This window comes from Diabrotica virgifera, chromosome 6 (genome assembly GCF_917563875.1).
Source record: "Diabrotica virgifera virgifera chromosome 6, PGI_DIABVI_V3a".
Taxonomy (NCBI): domain Eukaryota; kingdom Metazoa; phylum Arthropoda; class Insecta; order Coleoptera; family Chrysomelidae; genus Diabrotica; species Diabrotica virgifera.
Genome location: NC_065448.1, coordinates 47,768,714 through 47,788,256, shown reverse-complemented (window position 1 = coordinate 47,788,256; position 19,543 = coordinate 47,768,714). Strand labels below are relative to the sequence as shown.

Genomic DNA, 19,543 nt, shown 5'->3' with positions numbered 1-19,543 from the left:
CAACCTTTTTTTGTTACACGGATGACCAAGGGGGGGGGAATGACCCCAGGTCAAAAATGACAATTAACAAAAAAATACAGTGTTTTTTTTAATTTTTAATTTTTTTTTAGCATGGACTCTATGTCATTCAACCAGTCACAACATGAGTATTAGTGTCATGTGTAGTGTGTATGTTGAGTAAGTGTCTTGTTACTTTACAAAGTCGACGTCATTAGCGTAAAACTACTTGTAATTACACATAATAGACGCTATTTTACTAAACATCAACTTCAAAATATATTTTTTATTCGTAAAATATAGGGAATTTTTTTTATTTCAAAATATGAGGACATCTAGAATGATATTAAAGTCAAATAAAAAAATAATGAGTTAAAAATTGAAAATACTTTTGAATTTATTAAAGAAAAACAAACGCTGGGGTCACAATTTCCCCCGCTTGGTCATCCGAAGGTTAAATAGTCAATTTATGTCTCTTATAAAGTTTCATACTCTCTTTTCAAAAATAATGCTCCATTTGTTTTGAAAAACATTGCCAGTGATTTTTTGTCTTCTTATACTTGTTGTGTCATATATCGTATTCTTTGTTGTGTCTTAGTTGGCATGTATTGCAGATAAGCTGTTTTGTTTACTTTTGTGCAGAACCATGAAGTGTTTTTCCCTGAAAACAATCATTTTTTCGCCAAAAACTTCTTCAGCTAAATCTCAGATATTTGGTTTAATTTTTACCTAGCTTTCTGCTTATTTACGTTATCCTTTTTGAAATAAATACTCTGTTGAAGCATCCTGCAGGCTATTAACTTTTTTTGGTGTATTGATGTTTTTTAGTTCTGTCATATGTTTTCATTCGTATTTGCACATTTAGTCGCATCATATTTATTTGTCATCTACTGTGTTCAACAGTATATTTGTATTGTTCTTTATGGCAGAAAGTATTATTATTATTATTATTTATTGAATTTGTGCTACAGAAGTCCCACATTTCGTTACGTCGTTATATTCTCTCTGGTAAATACTATGCCATCGCTGGACCGCAAGAGACAAACAATATATGGAGACTGCAAACCAAGTCCGACAGTATATAGCACTAACCTAATGGACCTTTACAGGCTAGTGAAAAGCACTACCATATTGGATTGGGTGTCATAAGAACAAATGGAAGAAAGCACAATAAGCTGAAAAGCTGCAGTGCGACCGGGGTGAATGCACGGACGGCTTTCCAGAAAAAAAATTCCATCGCTAAAACAGGCATTAAAATCACTCATAATGACCAGAGCGGGGTCATCTAATGAAAATATTGAAGGAGTGCTGGGCAAAAATAGACAGGGACAGAGAAATGAGAATGGCGACCGTCTAGTGGAGTTCTGTGTAGAACAACATCTTACAATTACAAACACGTTATATCAACATCATCCACGGAGATTATACACATGGCGCATCCCAAATGGACGAACAAGGAATCAAATGGACTACATCCTAATAAGATCAAGATGGAAGTCGTCGTCCATCAACTGTAAAACATATCCTGGCGCAGACTGTGAAAGCGATCATCAACTCCTGGTATTGAACGTTCAACTTCGTTTTAAAGTCCCCAAAAGAAGACCCCAGAGAAAAGTCATGTCTCTAAATCCATCAAAAATCAATTACTTCCAGCAAAACCTAGAAGAAGCTCTTTCTTTAGACCAAGTAGATAGTGACCCTGAGAGCACTTGGATCTATCTCAAAGATAAGGTAATCGAGGATGCAAAAGACTGTGAGGCAGCGGTTTCCACTGGCCGTAAGCCATGGATATCCGATAATACGTGGACTGTGATTCAACGCAGAAAAGAACATAAAACTAGAGACAGAACAAACGATGAATACAGAGCGTTATTGAGAGAAATGAAAAACAGTGCCGCAAAGATAAAGCTGATTACATCTCTCAAATATGCAGAGAGATAGAGGAACATGGCTGTCGAAATGAACCGAGGGACTAATTCCAGAAGATCAAACTACTTACCAGAGAATTTAAACCTCAAACGTGGTCTGTAATAGATAAGGAAGGTAATTTAAAGACCGATACCGATGAAATATTGGAAACATGGCGAAACTACTGTGGCGAGCTATATAAAAATAACGAGGTATCAGCAGAAAATCAGTGGCCTTCTGACTACCCTAGAGAACCTACTGTCTTACTCGCTGAAGTCAAAGATGCAATTAAATCACTAAAGAGAACTAAATCCCCAGGCATTGATTCAATACCATGTGAAATACTACAGTTACTAGGTGACAATGGATTACATATCATCCATTCTATCTGTGTCGCTGTTTTGAATTCAGGAAAATGGCCATCTGATTGGTGTAGCTCAATTTATATCCCACTACACAAAAAAGGAACTACTACCAGATGTGAAAACTACCGCACACTGTCACTAATAATACATGCTAGTAAATTCTTGTTGAATATCATCAAAAACAGATTAAAAACCTATCTACATTACCAAATACCTCAGGAACAAGCGGGGTTTGTAAAGTGTAAAGGTACAAAGAAACAAATGCTGAACCTGAGACAACTCATTGAAAAGTCTAGAGAATTTCAAGTACCTATGATTATATGCTTCGTTGACTACCAAAAAGCATTTAATTGTGTAAGCTGGATAAATCTCTGGTCAATTTTAATAGAAATGGGTGCACCAATGCATCTGGTGACACTTATTAAAAATCTGTACCAGTCTAATATAGCGACAGTACGACTAGATCAGAAGTTCTCAAACCAATTCAAGACCGAGAGAGGTGTTAGACAAGGATGCGTGTTGTCACCTGACTTATTTAACATTTATGGTGAACATGTCATGAGGATGGTTTTAGAAGGATGGGCCGGTGGAGTAAGAGTAGCTGGTAGGAAAATCTCCAATTTAAGATTTGCTGATGACACTACACTTATAGCAGCAAACGAGCAAGAAATGGTTGATGTTCTGCGAAGAGTTGAGTACGAAAGCAATAAAGTTGGTCTGAAAATCAATAAAGCTAAGACAAAAATAATGGTGGTCGACAGATTCGACCCTATTCAACTGACTAACATGTTACAGGAATACCAGATAGTAAACACCTTTGTCTATCTCGGGTCTAGTATAACTAACGATGGTAACTGTGAAGCAGAAGTTCGGAGGCGTATTGGTATGGCAAAAAATGCGATGAATCGCCTAACTAAACTTTGGAAAGACAGATCTATCTCTCAAAATATCAAAATGAGACTGGTGAATGCCCTGGGACTTGATTCCTTCATACAAATAATGAACAAAAGACGAAATAGTGCTGCTTTTCTACAGTTAAATTATTAATTTATTTATAAAAAAAGGTTTATTATTACACACAAGACCTAAAATACATCGTAAGACCAACTAACGAAAGCTAACCGAAGTAATAAAATAAACGACTCTGTAAACAAAATGCCACAAACGATGGTGGATGGTGGCGCCACACGAAGTATTGTATAAAGGTAATCAGTCCCGGACTAGTTCTCTTTATACGCTCAACAAATACAGTGCGTCCATACAGTAACGCATAAATTCATTATTTCGTAAACCGGCGATATTAAGAGGAAACAGTAGTGATCAACAGGTAGCGAAAACGCGTTCCAAGATTGCGGCTGTAATTTTGAATATTTTTTCGAGATATTTGGCACACGTATTCGTAATATAATAAAGAATGACGGTACAGAGCCTAATTTGAAAAATATATTAATATGTGGAAATTACTCTGTAATAAATACATTATTAAAAAAACGAGCCTGTACCGCCATTAAGAAGAACAAAAAAATACACTTTCTTCAAATGAACTTTTTTATCCGATGCCTAGATTTTGTGTCATTTTGGAACTACTAATGAAATAAAAAATTTTAGTAGTTCCAAAATGACACAAAATCTAGGCATCGGATAAAAAAGTTTATTTAAAGAAAGTGTATTTTTTTGTTCTTCTTAATGGCGGTACAGGCTCGTTTTTTTTTTAATATTGTATTTAATTACAGAGTAATTTCCACATATTAATATATTTTTCAAATTGGGCTCTGTACCGCCATTCTTTATTATATTACGAATACGTGTGCCAAATATCTCGAAAAAATATTCAAAATTACAGCCGCAATCTTGGAACGAGTTTTTGCTACCTGTTGATCGCTACTGTATCACCTTAAGGAAAAATCCCGAAACACAGAAACAAATTTTTTGAACACCCTGTATAAATAATTATGTTAATGTTTATATTATTGGATACAGAATTGAATACCCTTTCAAATGAGCTATCACGTGACCCCTATTTCCATTTAAAAAATCATCGATTACGTCATCACGCCCAAATGGATGACGTCACTAGCATGATATATATGCCAAAAAATCGTAATTTAAAAATAAAAATCGACCTGTTTCGGGATTTTTCCTTTTAAAGTCGCCGATTTACGAAATAACGAATTTATGCGTTACTTTATGGACGCACTGTATTTTATCGTGCGATATTTCGCGTATGGTGAGAGATACAAATTTCCGGACATCTTGGATATTAGTGCACCCTATGAAACGCACAGCTGAATCTTATGTTTGTGCGTCACAGTGTTGCCATGCCATTTCTTTCATAATTTCAGTCAATGTTAAATGTACCTACAAGAATAATAGAATAAGAACGTTTACTTCTCCGTCATTATACTAGTTAGAATGACAAATGAGGTGTCAAATGAAAGCTTATAATCCAAGGATAGTACTAAAGGTGAGAAATTAGACCTAGATTGTCTGTCCCTCAAAAAATAAGCGTTATATTGGGGATTTATAATGTCGACATTAAAAGTTGCACTATTTTTTTTTCTATAAAACATTTTGATCTAAAACTTACCAGAAAACTTCTTTGTACTCTCTACTTTCAAATAAACGTGATTAAGAAGCTGAATTTTAAACTTCATCACACAACTTTTGCGATTAAACTTTGCAATGCACAAAGCCGCACCTTTTTTTTGAAAAATTCATAACCTTTATCATGATAAGAATAAAAACTTGAAGCAGGTACCTTTGCCTTCAGAAATGTTAGAGCTATATACTGTAAAAATTTCAGAAAAAAATATTAAAGTGGAACAGAGTTGTAGCGTGGTAAACGCAAAAAACGTGATTTAATTTTTTTTTTATTTTTAGGTTAAAATTGCGATTTTGACAATGTTCCCCCACATAAAATTCAAAATAAACCTCATTTTCGTTTTCAGCACCCTCGAAAATATAAAGTAGAATAAAATTAGCCATTCACCCCTCCGTGGTCAGTATCTCGAAAACTAAGCGCTTTTTTGAGGGTGTCTCGCTCGTGTATATCACAAAAAATTGTAACGTGATAGTATGAAAAAATAGAGGATACGGCAACGGTGTTACAAGTGATGGTCGGATCGAATGCCAAACTCTAGACAGACATATTAGGGTGCACTAATATCCCAGATGTCCCAAATTTCCTTTATAGAATCATCGATTCGTCGACGTTGGTATAACAAAATGTATATCTCACTTTAATTTCGTACAGAAGTGGACTTATTCCCTTTATACAATAAGCGATTCAATTAGTACATTGTACAATTTGCTTCATCTTCTTCTTCTTCTTTAGTTAACTGGCAATTTTGGTTGGTGTGGGACAAACATAGCAAGATAAAAAAATTTCACGTTAGGGACAACTGCCTATCAATACACAATCTTCTTTTTCTTCTTTGGTTTAGTATAAATATTGAGTTGGCATGGGACAAATACAACAACTAAACTATCGACATTAAACTTTTTTCTCTCAGGGGCAACTGCCGACCACTACACAATCTTATTTTTCTACTTCTTTTTTAATTTACTGGCAATTTTGAGTTGACATGGGACAAATACAACAAAAACATAAACTTTTTGCTCTCATGAGCAACTGCCGACCATTACATAATCTTATTCTTCTACTTCTTTTTTAGTTTACTGGCAATTTTGAGTTGGCATGGGACAAATACAACAAAGACACAACCTTATTGTACTCTGTTTGACATATTGTTTAACTACTTTTTCAGAGACAAATTTACATTCTTGCATTTGGGATAATATAATCCTATTTCTGTAAGCTATATGGGCATATAGTCTATCAGTAGGGTGTTAATCTGGCTGTAGGTTATTTTCCCTTTTATCCGGGCTTGCAACCAGCAATAGTTCTGTTGCTAATAAATCTATACAAAACTAATTCAAGCGGAGTTGCATTTTAAACCTAATATATTTCAAATAGCCTATAGATTTGTAGATTTAGCTCCAATAGACTTCTATTTAGAAACAAAACAAAATCATGTAGTTTTCCAGCGCTACATTATTGCCGCCAATTGCCGTGTTATTTTTTTGGGCTAAGTAAACAGACCGACATTTAAGTTTTTATAGTGTTTGCAGCAATTATTTTAAACTACAAATAATTTGTATTTTTAGGTTAGGAAGAAGAACTCTGACTGCAGTAGAAATGATCTTAGGAGCAATATGTTGTATAATAGCAGCCAACGTAACAGCCGGAGCTGCATCCATGACGTTTATGTTTACTGGAAAGTTCTTAATTGCCAGTTCCTTCGCCATAATCTACAATTTCTCGGCTGAACTGTTCCCTACTATGGTAAGGAGCTTCGTCATGGGCTTGGGTGCTATGTGCGCCAGAGGCGCAGGTGCTGCAATTCCATTAATGAGTCTCCTAGATTCTTTCGATCCCAAAATACCTGCCATGATCTTTTCTGTGGTGTCGTTGATATCAGGATTTTTGGTGATGTTCCTCCCAGAAACGTTAAACAAACCCATGCCGCAAACGTTACAGGAGGGAGAAGAATTCGGAGTTGGAGATACTACCTTCTCGAGTCTATGTGGCGAGAAACGAGACAGGTCACTGCGAAAGCCTTCGAAGACTGAAACGGAACAAATGCAAGCACTTCGATGAAGTGGTTTTTAGCTGTGCTAAATGTTTATTATAATTTATAGTTAAAATGTTCTTGTAAACGTTTTTTAACACAAGTGTTAAGAATATGCTTGTTAGGAAATTTAAAATCGAAGTACTAGATATTATTTAAACGAAAACAAAAATTTTATTACACTTTTATTTTTTGTAGTTTATTCAATGTTTAAAAATTCAAACTGAATTCGCTTTAATATGTATGTAATTTATTAGATTTTTCATACTGTTTTCATTAATTTCATTTGTTTTTGGTTATTAATATAAACAATAATAGACTTAATATCCACTAGAAAATATATACTCAAAACCAGAACATCAATTGGATAAATTATTTTAGGTATCTATCGCAGCTCTAAACATATTTGGACATAGGCCACCCCTTGATAATTGATTCCATCATTTTATCGCATAGTATGGGCTGAAAATTTCCATTACAGTTTTATCACTTTGTTTACTGCTATAATCAATTCGTTTCATTTTCGATAATTAATGGAAACACTCGTTACGAATTGAAATTATTATTTTGTTATACAGCGTAGTAATAATAATAAATGTGAAAATCATCGTTGGAAACATACTATCACTTCTCATAGTCTACCAACATATTACGCTTTCAGAAAAATAGAGGTACTAACCGGTACAAATGGAGTGAGACTAGATCAAACAGAAGAACACAACAGTACTCGAGAACTACTAGGAGAAGAAAAAGAAAAAGTGATAATCAAAGCGAAAGAAAAAGATAATGCACAGGGTGAGCAAAAATAAAAAGAAAATAAAGAAGCAGAAGATGAAGCAAGGACAGAAATAAAAGAAAATGTGAGAGAGAAATTTGAGAACAAAATATAAAAATTAAAAAAATGCATAAACAATTCAGATTAGAGTACAATAAAAAATTGTGAAAAAGATGCAACAAATAAAGTGGAAAACGACTTAATAAATGAAGTTACAAAATACTGGGACGGACGAAAAATTCTATAATAGAACAATTTTATAAAAAAAAGTCAAGACAATCAACGGATTAAAACAAGAGAACTACAGAACCTGAATTGAGAAGCTGAAATAGAGCATGGATAAGTGCGGCTAGAATATGGAAAGAATATTATGAATAAATATTATATACAGTCGAAAAAATGAACCCATGAACGATCACATCAATCACTTATTTTGTATTTGCTGTTTTTCTATAAATAACAAATGTTTGTTAAAGAAAAAGACAGAAAATACAAAATAAGTGATTGATGTGATCGTTCATGGGTATTCTTTCATTTTTCCGACTGTATATCAGTGAAAAAATGGTGAAACTTAAGAATAGAAAAGTTCAAAAAGAGAATAAATTATTATAAAGCGCAAAGTCAGCAGAAGATGATAATAGCAGTGGAATTATTAAAATATGGTGTAACACAACTACACGAAGAAATATACATACCTGTTGATACTGAACTGTTCCGGTAGGTGTGTGTGTGTGTGTGTGTGTGTTGACGGAAACAATTATATAATATAATATTAATTAAAACGCAAACAGTTGTCAATCATATACTTATTTATTTTTGGTAAAAAAATGTGTTTTGCTTATACATCTCGTAAGAGGGTTTGTTATTGTTTCGACCCAGCAAGCGACCGATGGCTGCTGGGGTGTGTAACCGACTGAGTGACTGAAAGAAACCACAGACGCTAATCTGTTTGTGTTTCTACCATCTGACCATAAAGGCAATAAATTATTTAGATCTTGCGTTTAAAAGTTGAAACATTTCTGCAGTTTTAGGAAACGTTTTCGAGCATGTCCAAAGTGAGTTATTGACATAAGGTCTGATAAGGTAATTAATTTATGGGGAATTCAGTTTATTAAACTGAACACACCAAAAACATATGGTTACGGATACATTTCGTTTCGTAAAACCGTGTCCTTCTTAGCATCTGGTTTGTATATTACATGTGAATTTTTATGACCCATATTATTTCGTTTTGAGAAAAGTTATTAAAAATTAAGAAAATAAAATTAGCAAAAATAGTAATTAAAGCGTACCGCTATAGAACTCTTTTCTATACTTTATTTATATTTTTTAAAACTTAATTTGTATTGCTTTTATTATTTACAATAATTTATAGTACACTAAAACATATAGGTATTAAAACTAATACGTATAATTTATCTCTTATTACTTTGTATAATTTATTTTATCACTTTTACATCGAGGTTATAGCTCTTGACATTTATTTATACGACTGACTACAGAACAAAGTTCTTGTATGTAGGTATACACTATACAGTATTGGCCGTTCGAGAGTGTTTTCATGGGTCTTCCAGAACAAATAGAAAGGTTTCGAATACCAGACTGCTGATAGAGAGTTGTTTACGCGAGATTAAATGTTGCAGGTCGTATTCTCTACCAGGTATATTTTCTGGCCATCAAGGACTGGTTTTAGGCGCCCGAGCACTGCTAGGCAATTTTCAGGCACATGACAATACAACAAATATGGGCACAAAATATGTTGTAAGATGCATTGAACAAATACAACAAAAATGGGCACAAAATATGTTGTAAGATGCATTGAACATAGAAATTATAGTGCCGATACATTAAAAATTATACTGAATGGGAGACAATAATTTTTTATAATATTACAGCACGTGAATGAATATTTTTGAACATTGAATAAACGTAAAGGTTTTATACTTCTGTAGTGAAATATTGAATCTATTTTTTGCAATAGCAGCTATTCCGAAAAGAAGCCAAAAAATTTTGAATCTATTATTTTTATAGGTGCGTCTAATTTTTAATTTTTAACGTAAGCATTTTTTGTGTAAAACCGATGTAAAAACTAAAATTAAGTTTATGTTTATTGTGTTTATTTAGATTATAAGCGTATTAATTGTGTTATTTGTGTTTATTAATTTTTTATTATAAACGTCTTAAAATATAGTTGGGGCCGTAGAGCTTACCGTGCGTTACTTAAATCATAAAAAATAGAAAATTGTCCGTTACGAAAGTAGAGTTAATGTGACTAATGCTTCGGACAACGTATACAGGGTGTTTCATTAATAATTGTCCATATAGTAACTGGAGAAACCTTAGCACAAAATACGAAGATTTAACATAAAACACTTAAATAAAATGTGATTCCTTACTGAGTTACAGGGTGTTTTATCTAAAAATTTAAAAACTATTGTTGCTCAGCATTTTAAAACTATTCTACGTATCCTTTTCATACTTGGCAGAAAGTATAGGTGCTGTACAAACTAATAAATTATGTTAAACAAACGTTTCTGGCTATTACCAGAGGCGTACAACGGGGGAAAGTGAATGGTTGACCCTTTCCAAATTCTACGCCACTGGCGAAATTGCTATTTTAGTTCCATTTTTGGATTCTCCAATACTTTCTATAAAAATAATATACTCTTCATTCGTAACGATAAAGTTATTAATTTTCGAGATCTTTGAAGTTGAAAATGAAATGACACGGTTATTTTGATCAGTGTATTGTATCGCTTCATTTTTAATTTCAAATATCTCGAAAACTAATCATTTTATCGTTACGAATGAAGAGTATATTATGTACATAAAAAGTATTGCAAAATCAAAAAATTACACTAAAATAGCAATTTCGTCAGTGGCGTAGAATTTGGGAAGGGTCAACCAGCCACTATCCCCTGTCGTACGCCTCTGGTAGTAGCTAGAAACGTTTATTTATCTTAATTTAGTAGGGTGTACAGTACCTACACTTTCTGCCAAGTATAATAAGGATACGCCAAATAGTTTTAAAGTACTGGGTACAAATAATTTTTAAATTTTAATCATATGAATCATATTATCATAAACATAAATTAATCAAAATAACTGTGCAGTTTCATATTTAACTTCAAATATCTCGAAAACTAATGACTTTATCGTTACCAATGAAGAGTGTATTATTTACGTAAAAAGTATTGAAGAATCTAAAAGTGGCACTAAAATAGCAATTTCTCTAGTGGCGTCGAAGTTGAGAAGGGTCAACCATACACCATCCCCTGTCGTACGCCTCTAGTAGTAGCTAGAAACGTTTGTTTATCATAATTTAGTAGGGTGTCTAGTAGTCACACTTTCTGTTAAGTATGAAAAGGATACTTCGAATAGTTGTAAAATACTGAGCAAAAATAGTTTTTAAATTTTTAGATAAAACACTCTGTAACTCAGGAAGGAACCACATTTTATTTAAGTGTTTTAGGTTAAATTTTCCTATTTTGTGCTAAGGTTTCTCCAGTTACTATATGGACAATTATTAATGAAACACCCTGTATAGCTGATATTGCGTTTTTATAAAAATCCAAGGTCCGACTCACCACAATTAACATAAGCTATTTTTGTACAAATCCCGGTTAGACAAAAATATTGGCACTCTATTTATGATGTAGCAAATTTTAGTTAATTTGATATTATGATGATCTAAATGAGGTTTAAAGTTAAAAAAATTAAGCAAATAAAAAATCCAATTATAACAAATTTCTTCTTCTTCTTCTTATGGCATCGTAACCCTGGATGGGTCTTTGCCTGTCTGGCTATGTCCTTCCATTCAAATCTCTCTTGTCTTCATTGTCTTATACAGGGTGTAACAAAAATACAGGTCATAAATTTAGCCACATATTCTGGGACCAAAAACAGTTCGATTTAACCTAACTTACTTTAGTACAAATGTGCACATAAAAATAGTTACAGCCCTTTGAAGTTACAAAATGAAAATCGATTTTTTCCAATATATCGAAAACTATTAGAGATTTTTTATTGAAAATGGACACGTAGCATTCTTATGGCAGTAGTATCTTAAGAAAAAAATATAGTGAAATTTGGACACTCCATAAAATTTTATGGGGGTTTTGTTCCTTTAAATCCCCCCAAACTTTTATGTACGTTCCAATTTAATTATTATTCTAGTACCATTAGTTAAACACAATGTTTTAAAAACTTTTTTACCTCTTAGTACTTTTTCGAAAAGTCAGTTTTTATCGAGATATTTTGAATATTTGTCAAATCCACCACATATTTGTATATGGTTAAGTACGGTTATGGAGACTTGGTAATAACATGAAAATTTATTTATGATTTACATTTTAGGTATATTTTGAACCATATCAAAAAAGAAGCTACATCTCCATAAAAGGTGCCATATCGAAACAATACAAAGAGGCAAAAAATTTTAAAAACACTCTGTTTAATTAATGGTACCGCAGTAATAGTTTAATTGGAACGTACACAAACATTTGGGGGTTTAAAGGTACAATACCCCCATAAAATTTTTATGTAAACATATTAAAAACGAACTCGCAGCTCGATAAAAACTGCCTTATCGAAAAAATACTAAGAGGCAAAAAAGTTTTAAAAATATTGAATTTAATTAATGGTATCACAACAATAATTTAATTGGAACGTACACAAAAGTTTGGGAGGGTTTAAGGGAAGAAAACCCCCATAAAATTTTTATGGGGTGCACAAATTTGACCATAATTTTTCTTTAAGATGCTCCTTGTATAAGAATGCCACATGTCCATTTTCAATAAAAAATCTCTAACAGTTTTCAATATACTCGAAAAAATCTATTTTCATTTTGTAACTTCAAAGGGCTGTAACTTTTTTTATGTGCATATTTGTACTAAGGTAAGTTAGGTTCATTCGAACTATTTTTGGTCCCAGAATATGTGATCTAATTTATGACCTGTATTTTTGTTACACCCTGTATTCACGGTACTAGGTCTTCTTCCACGTCATCCAGCCATCTCGTTCTGGGCCTTCCGTTTTTTTTTATCTTCCATTGTAATATATTCTTTTCTTTGTTGTTTTTGCATCTTCTTGTCTCTGGACATGATAGTCTTTGACTTTTCACAAATCTTACAATATCATACCCTTCATTACTTCGTCGTTTCTCCTGATTCTCCATGTGCCGTCTTCCTCCAGCACCGGGCCATATACTGTTCTCAGTAGGTATCTTAATTACCTATAACATGTAATGAACCATACTGAGCTCAATGAACCTAACTGAGCTTTCAAAAATACTGGCATGCTTCTGGGTAAGATTATTATCAAGTTCTTTATGATTGCTTGGGAAATGTTCCCGGTCTAATGGAACTTCTTCTCCTGCAGTTCGTATCTTGTTGGCGTATGTTTTGCATCCAAGAATTTCTTCCTCTACCCCGACCCCTCCTTCCATCTAGTTTTCCATGGAGGATGAGTTGCTTGAGGCGGAATTTACTGTGTCCTATGACATGACCGAAGTATTCAAGTTCTCGTTTTGTCACTGTAAATGCAATTTTCTGTTGTTTACTCATTCTTTACAGTACTTTCCTATTCGTTATACTCTTATAGGGTGTCCCGAAAATATTGGTCATAAATTATACCACAGATTCTGGGGTCAAAAATAGGTTAATTGAACCTCACTTACCTATATACAATGTAGTGCAGTCATTGAAGGTTTTCACCTCCATCGATTTTCATGAAAATTGGTGAGTAATTAGAGGATACCTCAAGGTGTCTAAATCGGTCAAAATTATCGAAAACATTATTTATGCTAATATAAAGAAGTTCTTGTAAGGATTACTATAAATTTTAATTTTTGTGGAATTGGCGTATGTTCTTTTATTTTCGTTTATGAATTTTATTTTAAAAAATCGAAACGGTTCTTTTATTTTCATTATAACTTGCTTAATTTTGACGCTATTACCTTGTTCTGAAGCTCATTTGATAGGTATTACAAAGTACTTTGACAAATGTTTAGCAGGAATATTTTATACATTGCATCGTTTTCCCGTTATTTAAGCTTGAATACTTAGATTTGAGTACTCGTCGAAAAAAATACACATTCAATTGCCAATAACTCAGTTTGAACTAACATTAGTTTAGTTCTATATGTGAGGAATATATTCAATTTTTTATTATCTTCAATTTCAGTAATAATAACTTTTTTGTAAAAGCTTATAGTTTTTGATTTATACGTGAAAACCCGATTTAAAACATGCATTTTTTTACGAAAAAATAAAATCTTTGGTCTTTAATAACTCAAAAAGTGTTGATTTATTTTAATAACTTTATATAACAAATTTTGCTTATAATTTGTCCCTCTATCGACTTATGGTATTATTTTTAATAAACTAATTTTCACCCCCAAGAAGGGGTGGCATCCACCCCCAGGGTAAAAGCGCAAGTTGGCACCATGTCACCTTTGTTCCTAGAGATATCCTCTAACCACTCACCAATTTTCATGCAAATCGATGGATGTTCAACAAAATCGGAGGTAATAGCTCATATCCACCTTCAGTGACTCCACTAATATATAGTGCGCACAAAAAAAGTTAGACTTGTCTCGGGATTTATCCTGAAAGCTGTTGGTTTACAAAATAACGAATTTATTCCAAACATTTGCACCATCCTGTATATGGTCAACACTTCCGAATAAATTATTGTTAATATCTAGTATTTATTATATTATTTCGTTCATAGAGATTCTGACCAATAGAAATTAAAATTACAGCGATAATATAGTTAGGTTTATGTAAGCAGTGGTGGTAGGTTTTAGCCGGAATGCGGTTAATCCGGCACTACACCGACGTCCGTAGGGCGTCTGTGTGTCTTGTTCCGTGGCTGCTCTTCAAGCAGCCAAAAAAAGATTTCGATTTTTTCCAGTAGTTCTCTTTGAAGTTAAAAAATGAAAATCGATTTTTTTTCATGTATCGAAAATAAAAATTTTATGGTGGTTTTGTTCCCTTAAACCCCCCAAACTTTTGTGTACGTTCCGATTAAACTATTATTGTGGCACCGTTAGTTAAACACAATGTTTTTAAAACTTTTTTGCCTCTTAGTACTTTTTCGATAAGACAGTGTTTATCGAGATATTTTGAATATTTGTCGAATCCACCACATATTTGTATATGGTTAAGTTCGATTATAGAGGCTTGTTAATAATCTGAAAATTTATTTATAATTTACATTAATAGGTATATTTTGAAAAAGAAGTCACATTTCGATAAAAGGTGACTTATCAAAAAAAGACTAAGAGGCAAAAAAAGTTATGGTACCACAATTAATAATAGTTTAATTGGAACGTACACAAACATTTGGGGGGTTTCAAAGAACAAAACCCCCATACAACTTTTATGTAAATATATTAAAAAGAAGCCGCATCTCGATAAAAACTGGCTTGTCGAAAAAATACTCAGAGGCAAAAAAAGTTTAAAAATGTTGTCTTTAACTAATGGTACCACAATAATGAATTAATTGAAACGTACACAAAAGTTTGGGAGGTTTAAGGGAACAAAACCCCCACAAAATTTTTATGGGGTGGTCAAATTTCACTATAATTTTGTTTTAAGATGTTCCTGCCATAAGAATGATACCCCATAATGATACCCCCTGCCATAAGAATGATGATGTCCATTTTCAATAAAAAATCTATAATAGTTTTCGATATTGAAAAAAATCGATTTTCATTTTGTAACTTCAATGGGCTGTAACTTTTTTTATGAGCACATTTGTACTAAAGTAAGTTAGGTTCAATCGAACTATTTTTGACCCCAGAATGTGTGGTATAATTTATGACCTATCTTTTCGGGACACCCTGTATAATCTCTTCAAGCTATTCGGATAATTCTTCTATACCTACATATATTACCATTTCGCCCATTTCGGGGAATTTTACTCGAGAAGAGTTTTTCCATTACTTGTACTTTCAGTGTCCATGCTTCCACCCCATATAGTAGAACTATGAATACGTAGCATTTGAATAATCGGATTTTTAATCGTAGGGAAATATCCCTACGTAGAAATAATCTACGCTGTCATGTTCCATTCATTGTGGAGAGTTGTTCTTGTTCCTGGGTATGTAAACTTCTCTACATATTTTATAGGTGTCTCATTAAATTTTCTGAAGATGTTCTATTTTTCCCATACCATCCATTTTGAGTTTTAATTAGTAAGTTCCAGATACTTCACTCACTCTTTGTAGTAGATCCTGCAGTTCTTTAAACCTTCATGTTATCAACTCCTCTTTATTGATTCTCATTTTTGCCAATTGGTGCCAATACCTTGTTATGATTCGGATATCTTTTAAAGGACCCCCCAGAAACCTCATGGGAAATGGCTCTCTGTCAAATGCTCTGAAACTTTGGGTTCTGGTAGTCCTTGATGTGTACAACAAAAGACTCAATGAGCGCGTAGCTCCAAAAAATCATGGTTTTAAGATCTCTCTGAAGTTATAGGTACAGTGAGGACGTTTGAGTTGGAATAAATTCATTTTCTCGAGAATGGGCGACTCTGGAGATAAATTACAAATCGGGTCGATTTTTATTTTTAAATTATAATTTTTTCACATATATATCATACTAGTGACGTCATCCATCTAGACGTGATGACACAATCGATGATCTTTTTAAATAAGAATAGGGTTCGTGTGATAGCTCATGTGAAAGGTTATTCAATTCTCTATTTAATAGTATAAACATTAACATAATTATTTATACAGGGTGCCCAAAATTTTTTTTAATTAAATTAATTGAGACAAAAAGAAGAATGTATATAATTTATTTAATTCGAAATACATGTTACTGTTTACCGAAAACAGAATAAAATGATTATTTGATACATAAATATTTTTTTCGCTTAAATTCAATATTAAAGCTGCCACCCACCTGCCTCTTAGCAGTTTGAACATTTAATTTAAGCGAAAAGCATGTTTATTTTTCAAATTAACATTTTTTTCTATTTTCTAACAGCAGTAAAATGTATTTTGAATTAAATTAATTATATACATTCTTCTTTTTGTCTCAATTAATTTAATTCAAAAAAAAATTTGGACACCCTGTATAAATAATTATGTTAATGTTTCTATTAGTGAATAGAGAATTAAATAACCTTTCAAATGAGCTATTCAAATGAGCTATCACACGACCTCTTTCGCTTAAATTAAATGTTCAAACTGCTAAGAGGCAGGTGGGTGGCAGCTTTAACCCTTAAACGCCCAAGGGTAGGTAAAAAATGTGCACCTAGTGCCTATTCCCATGTAACATATTTATTACGTGTTTAAAATTTTTTTAAAAATTATTTATTGTTAAAAAGACTGCCCTTTATCGAATGTTATTTTTGTTCTACCGATATTTTTGAAAATAAAAGTAGCATCTAGAGTTAAATATGGGTGGGCATAAAAAGTACACCCTTGGTAAAACTTGTTACTAAAGGTTTCTATGTATATAATTTCTCGTTGGTAGGAAGATAATCCATATAATTATCGACGTATAATTACATAATCTACATGACTAATTATCCGCCAAATGAGAAGGTTGAAAGGAAGAATGTGGAGAAAATCGACTTTTCTGAATTACTGGCTTTTACTGATATGTTAATTTTGATGTACATTGTAATTTTGTTGTAAGGTTTGTAAATTGTTTATATTAATATTTTAGAAGATTTTGTGTTTATTAAGCATAAGATTCTTAAGTTTTAATCCATTTCCAACAACTCTCAATAAATATATTAGCTATTTTCGAGGTGGACATTTTTTACCCACCCTGGGGCGTACATGGAACCTAAAAAAGGTTAGGCGTTTAAGGGTTAATATTGAATTTAAGCGAAAAACAACATTTATTTATCAAATAAACATTTTTTTCTGGTTTCGGACAACAGTAAAATGTATTTCGAATTAAATAAATGATATAAGTACATTCTTCTTTTTGTCTCAATTAATTTAATTCAAAAAATTTTTTGGACACCCTGTAAATAATATTGTTAATGTTTATATTATTGAATAGATAATTTAATAACCTTTCAAATGAGCTATCACACGACCCCTATTCTTATTTAAGAGATCATCGATTGCGTCATCACACCCAGATGGATGACGTCACTGTCACTAGTATGATATATATGTAAAAAAATTATAATTTAAAAATAAAAATCGACCATTCTCGAGAAAATGAATTTATTCCAACTCAAACGTCCTCACTGTACTTATAACTTCAGAGGCTTATATCTTAAAACCATGATTTTTTGGAGCTACGCGCCCATTGAGTCTTTTGATCTACACACTACACATCAAGGACTACAAAAATCCAAAGTTTCAAAGCATTTGACAGAGAGCCATAGCCCATAAGGTTTCTGCGGGGTCCTTTACATCTTTTATAAGATTTGTAAGTTTTTCGTGCTTTATCTTATCTAACGCCTTTGAAAAATCTATTAAACACATAAATACATCCCACATCATGTCTCTGCATCTTTATATGGATACTTAGAAGCAGAAAATAGCTTCCAGAGTACCAAAACCCCCGTTAAAGCCAAATTCTTCTTGGTTTCTGTAACCTTTTTTATTTATTATTAATGTTTTATTTATTATTATTAACAGAATTTTTCTCAAATTTGAAACTTATAGGTTTAAATGGTTGTTCCGTTACTTCTATAACTTTAAGTAGTGAATATTTTAATGAATTTAAATGAATAGTGATTTTTGAATATGGTGCCTATCTATATAGCTGTATATGTTTATTAAACTATTATTTTAAAAAATACCCGAAGACTCTGTACTGCCGTAGTATTAGATACCTAGATTCCATTTTGTAGATGCCTTGTAAACAAATGATATAGGTATATTTTTATATGTCAATATAACAATATAATAAATCATTTATTTTTGAATATTTCTGTGTTTCTTTACGATTTCTCATTTCCCATTAGCTACCTATTAGAAATCATTCTATTGACATATTCTCAACGATGGATCGACAGAGGAAGTGATTTCAAGCTCTTACACGTTTCGTATAACATTCAAGTATTTGAAGGCGAACAACGTTGAGTTTGTGGGCCATCCTCCAAACAGTCCTGACGTGGCACCGTGTGATTTCTTTGCATTACCAAGAATCAAAAATAAACTACGCTGAAATCGAAGGAAGAAACACTGAATTGGCATAAATAGTTCGACAAATGGTTTTGTTACAATGCAAACGTGTATTGATTTTAAGAGGAATACTTTAATTGTTAAGTTGATTTTTCCCATAAATTTTTTCTTGCTAGTACTTGTGCAAATCTTTTAACATTGTATATATTGAGTACATACCTACATCCGCCTTTATAAGAACTGTGTTTAACTGTTTTTCTTCAAAAATGGTTTTCATAAATGATTTAGTTTATTTTGAAATATATTTTATGGATCTTATTCAATAGATTGATAGCTCTATAGTTTTCACAATTATTATTACAGCAAAATTTTTTTAAACTGTTATATATAACTTGTTTTCTTAGCTACGTTTCAGATATTTTGAATTCAACTCAAGATTCTTTCATATTGTGATCGTTTCCAAAAGTTCTTGAATTACTATAAAGTCAATTTCTTTATTTTTTGACTACTCTTCTACACTTTCAGTACTACTGCAACCGTTATACAGAGTTATACTGCAAATTCTCATTATTATCGTCAAGATATATACTCGGGTGCAAAAAAATCGATCCACTGAAAATTTGGTCATTTTTTATGTCTCGAATTTCCTACACCTGTTGTCAGATTTTAGTGATTTTTTACCAAGTTATAGCCTTATTCATTAACATTATCGCTGTAATAATGTTGTTGCTAGACAGGTAAACTGTCATTGTATAAC

At 32.4% G+C, this 19,543-nt stretch overlaps 1 protein-coding gene across 1 annotated transcript in view; it reads left to right on the top strand.

The window, feature by feature from the left end:
* The window catches only part of LOC126885966 (organic cation transporter protein), a 194,016-nt gene extending 175,427 nt beyond the window's left edge, over positions 1–18,589 (top strand). The window contains exon 7 of the mRNA XM_050652804.1: positions 6,438–18,589. Within this exon, the coding sequence (XP_050508761.1) occupies positions 6,438–6,930 (493 nt within the window). The 3' untranslated portion in view covers positions 6,931–18,589. The remainder of the gene's footprint in view (positions 1–6,437) is intronic.
* Positions 18,590–19,543: the final 954 nt, after the last annotated feature.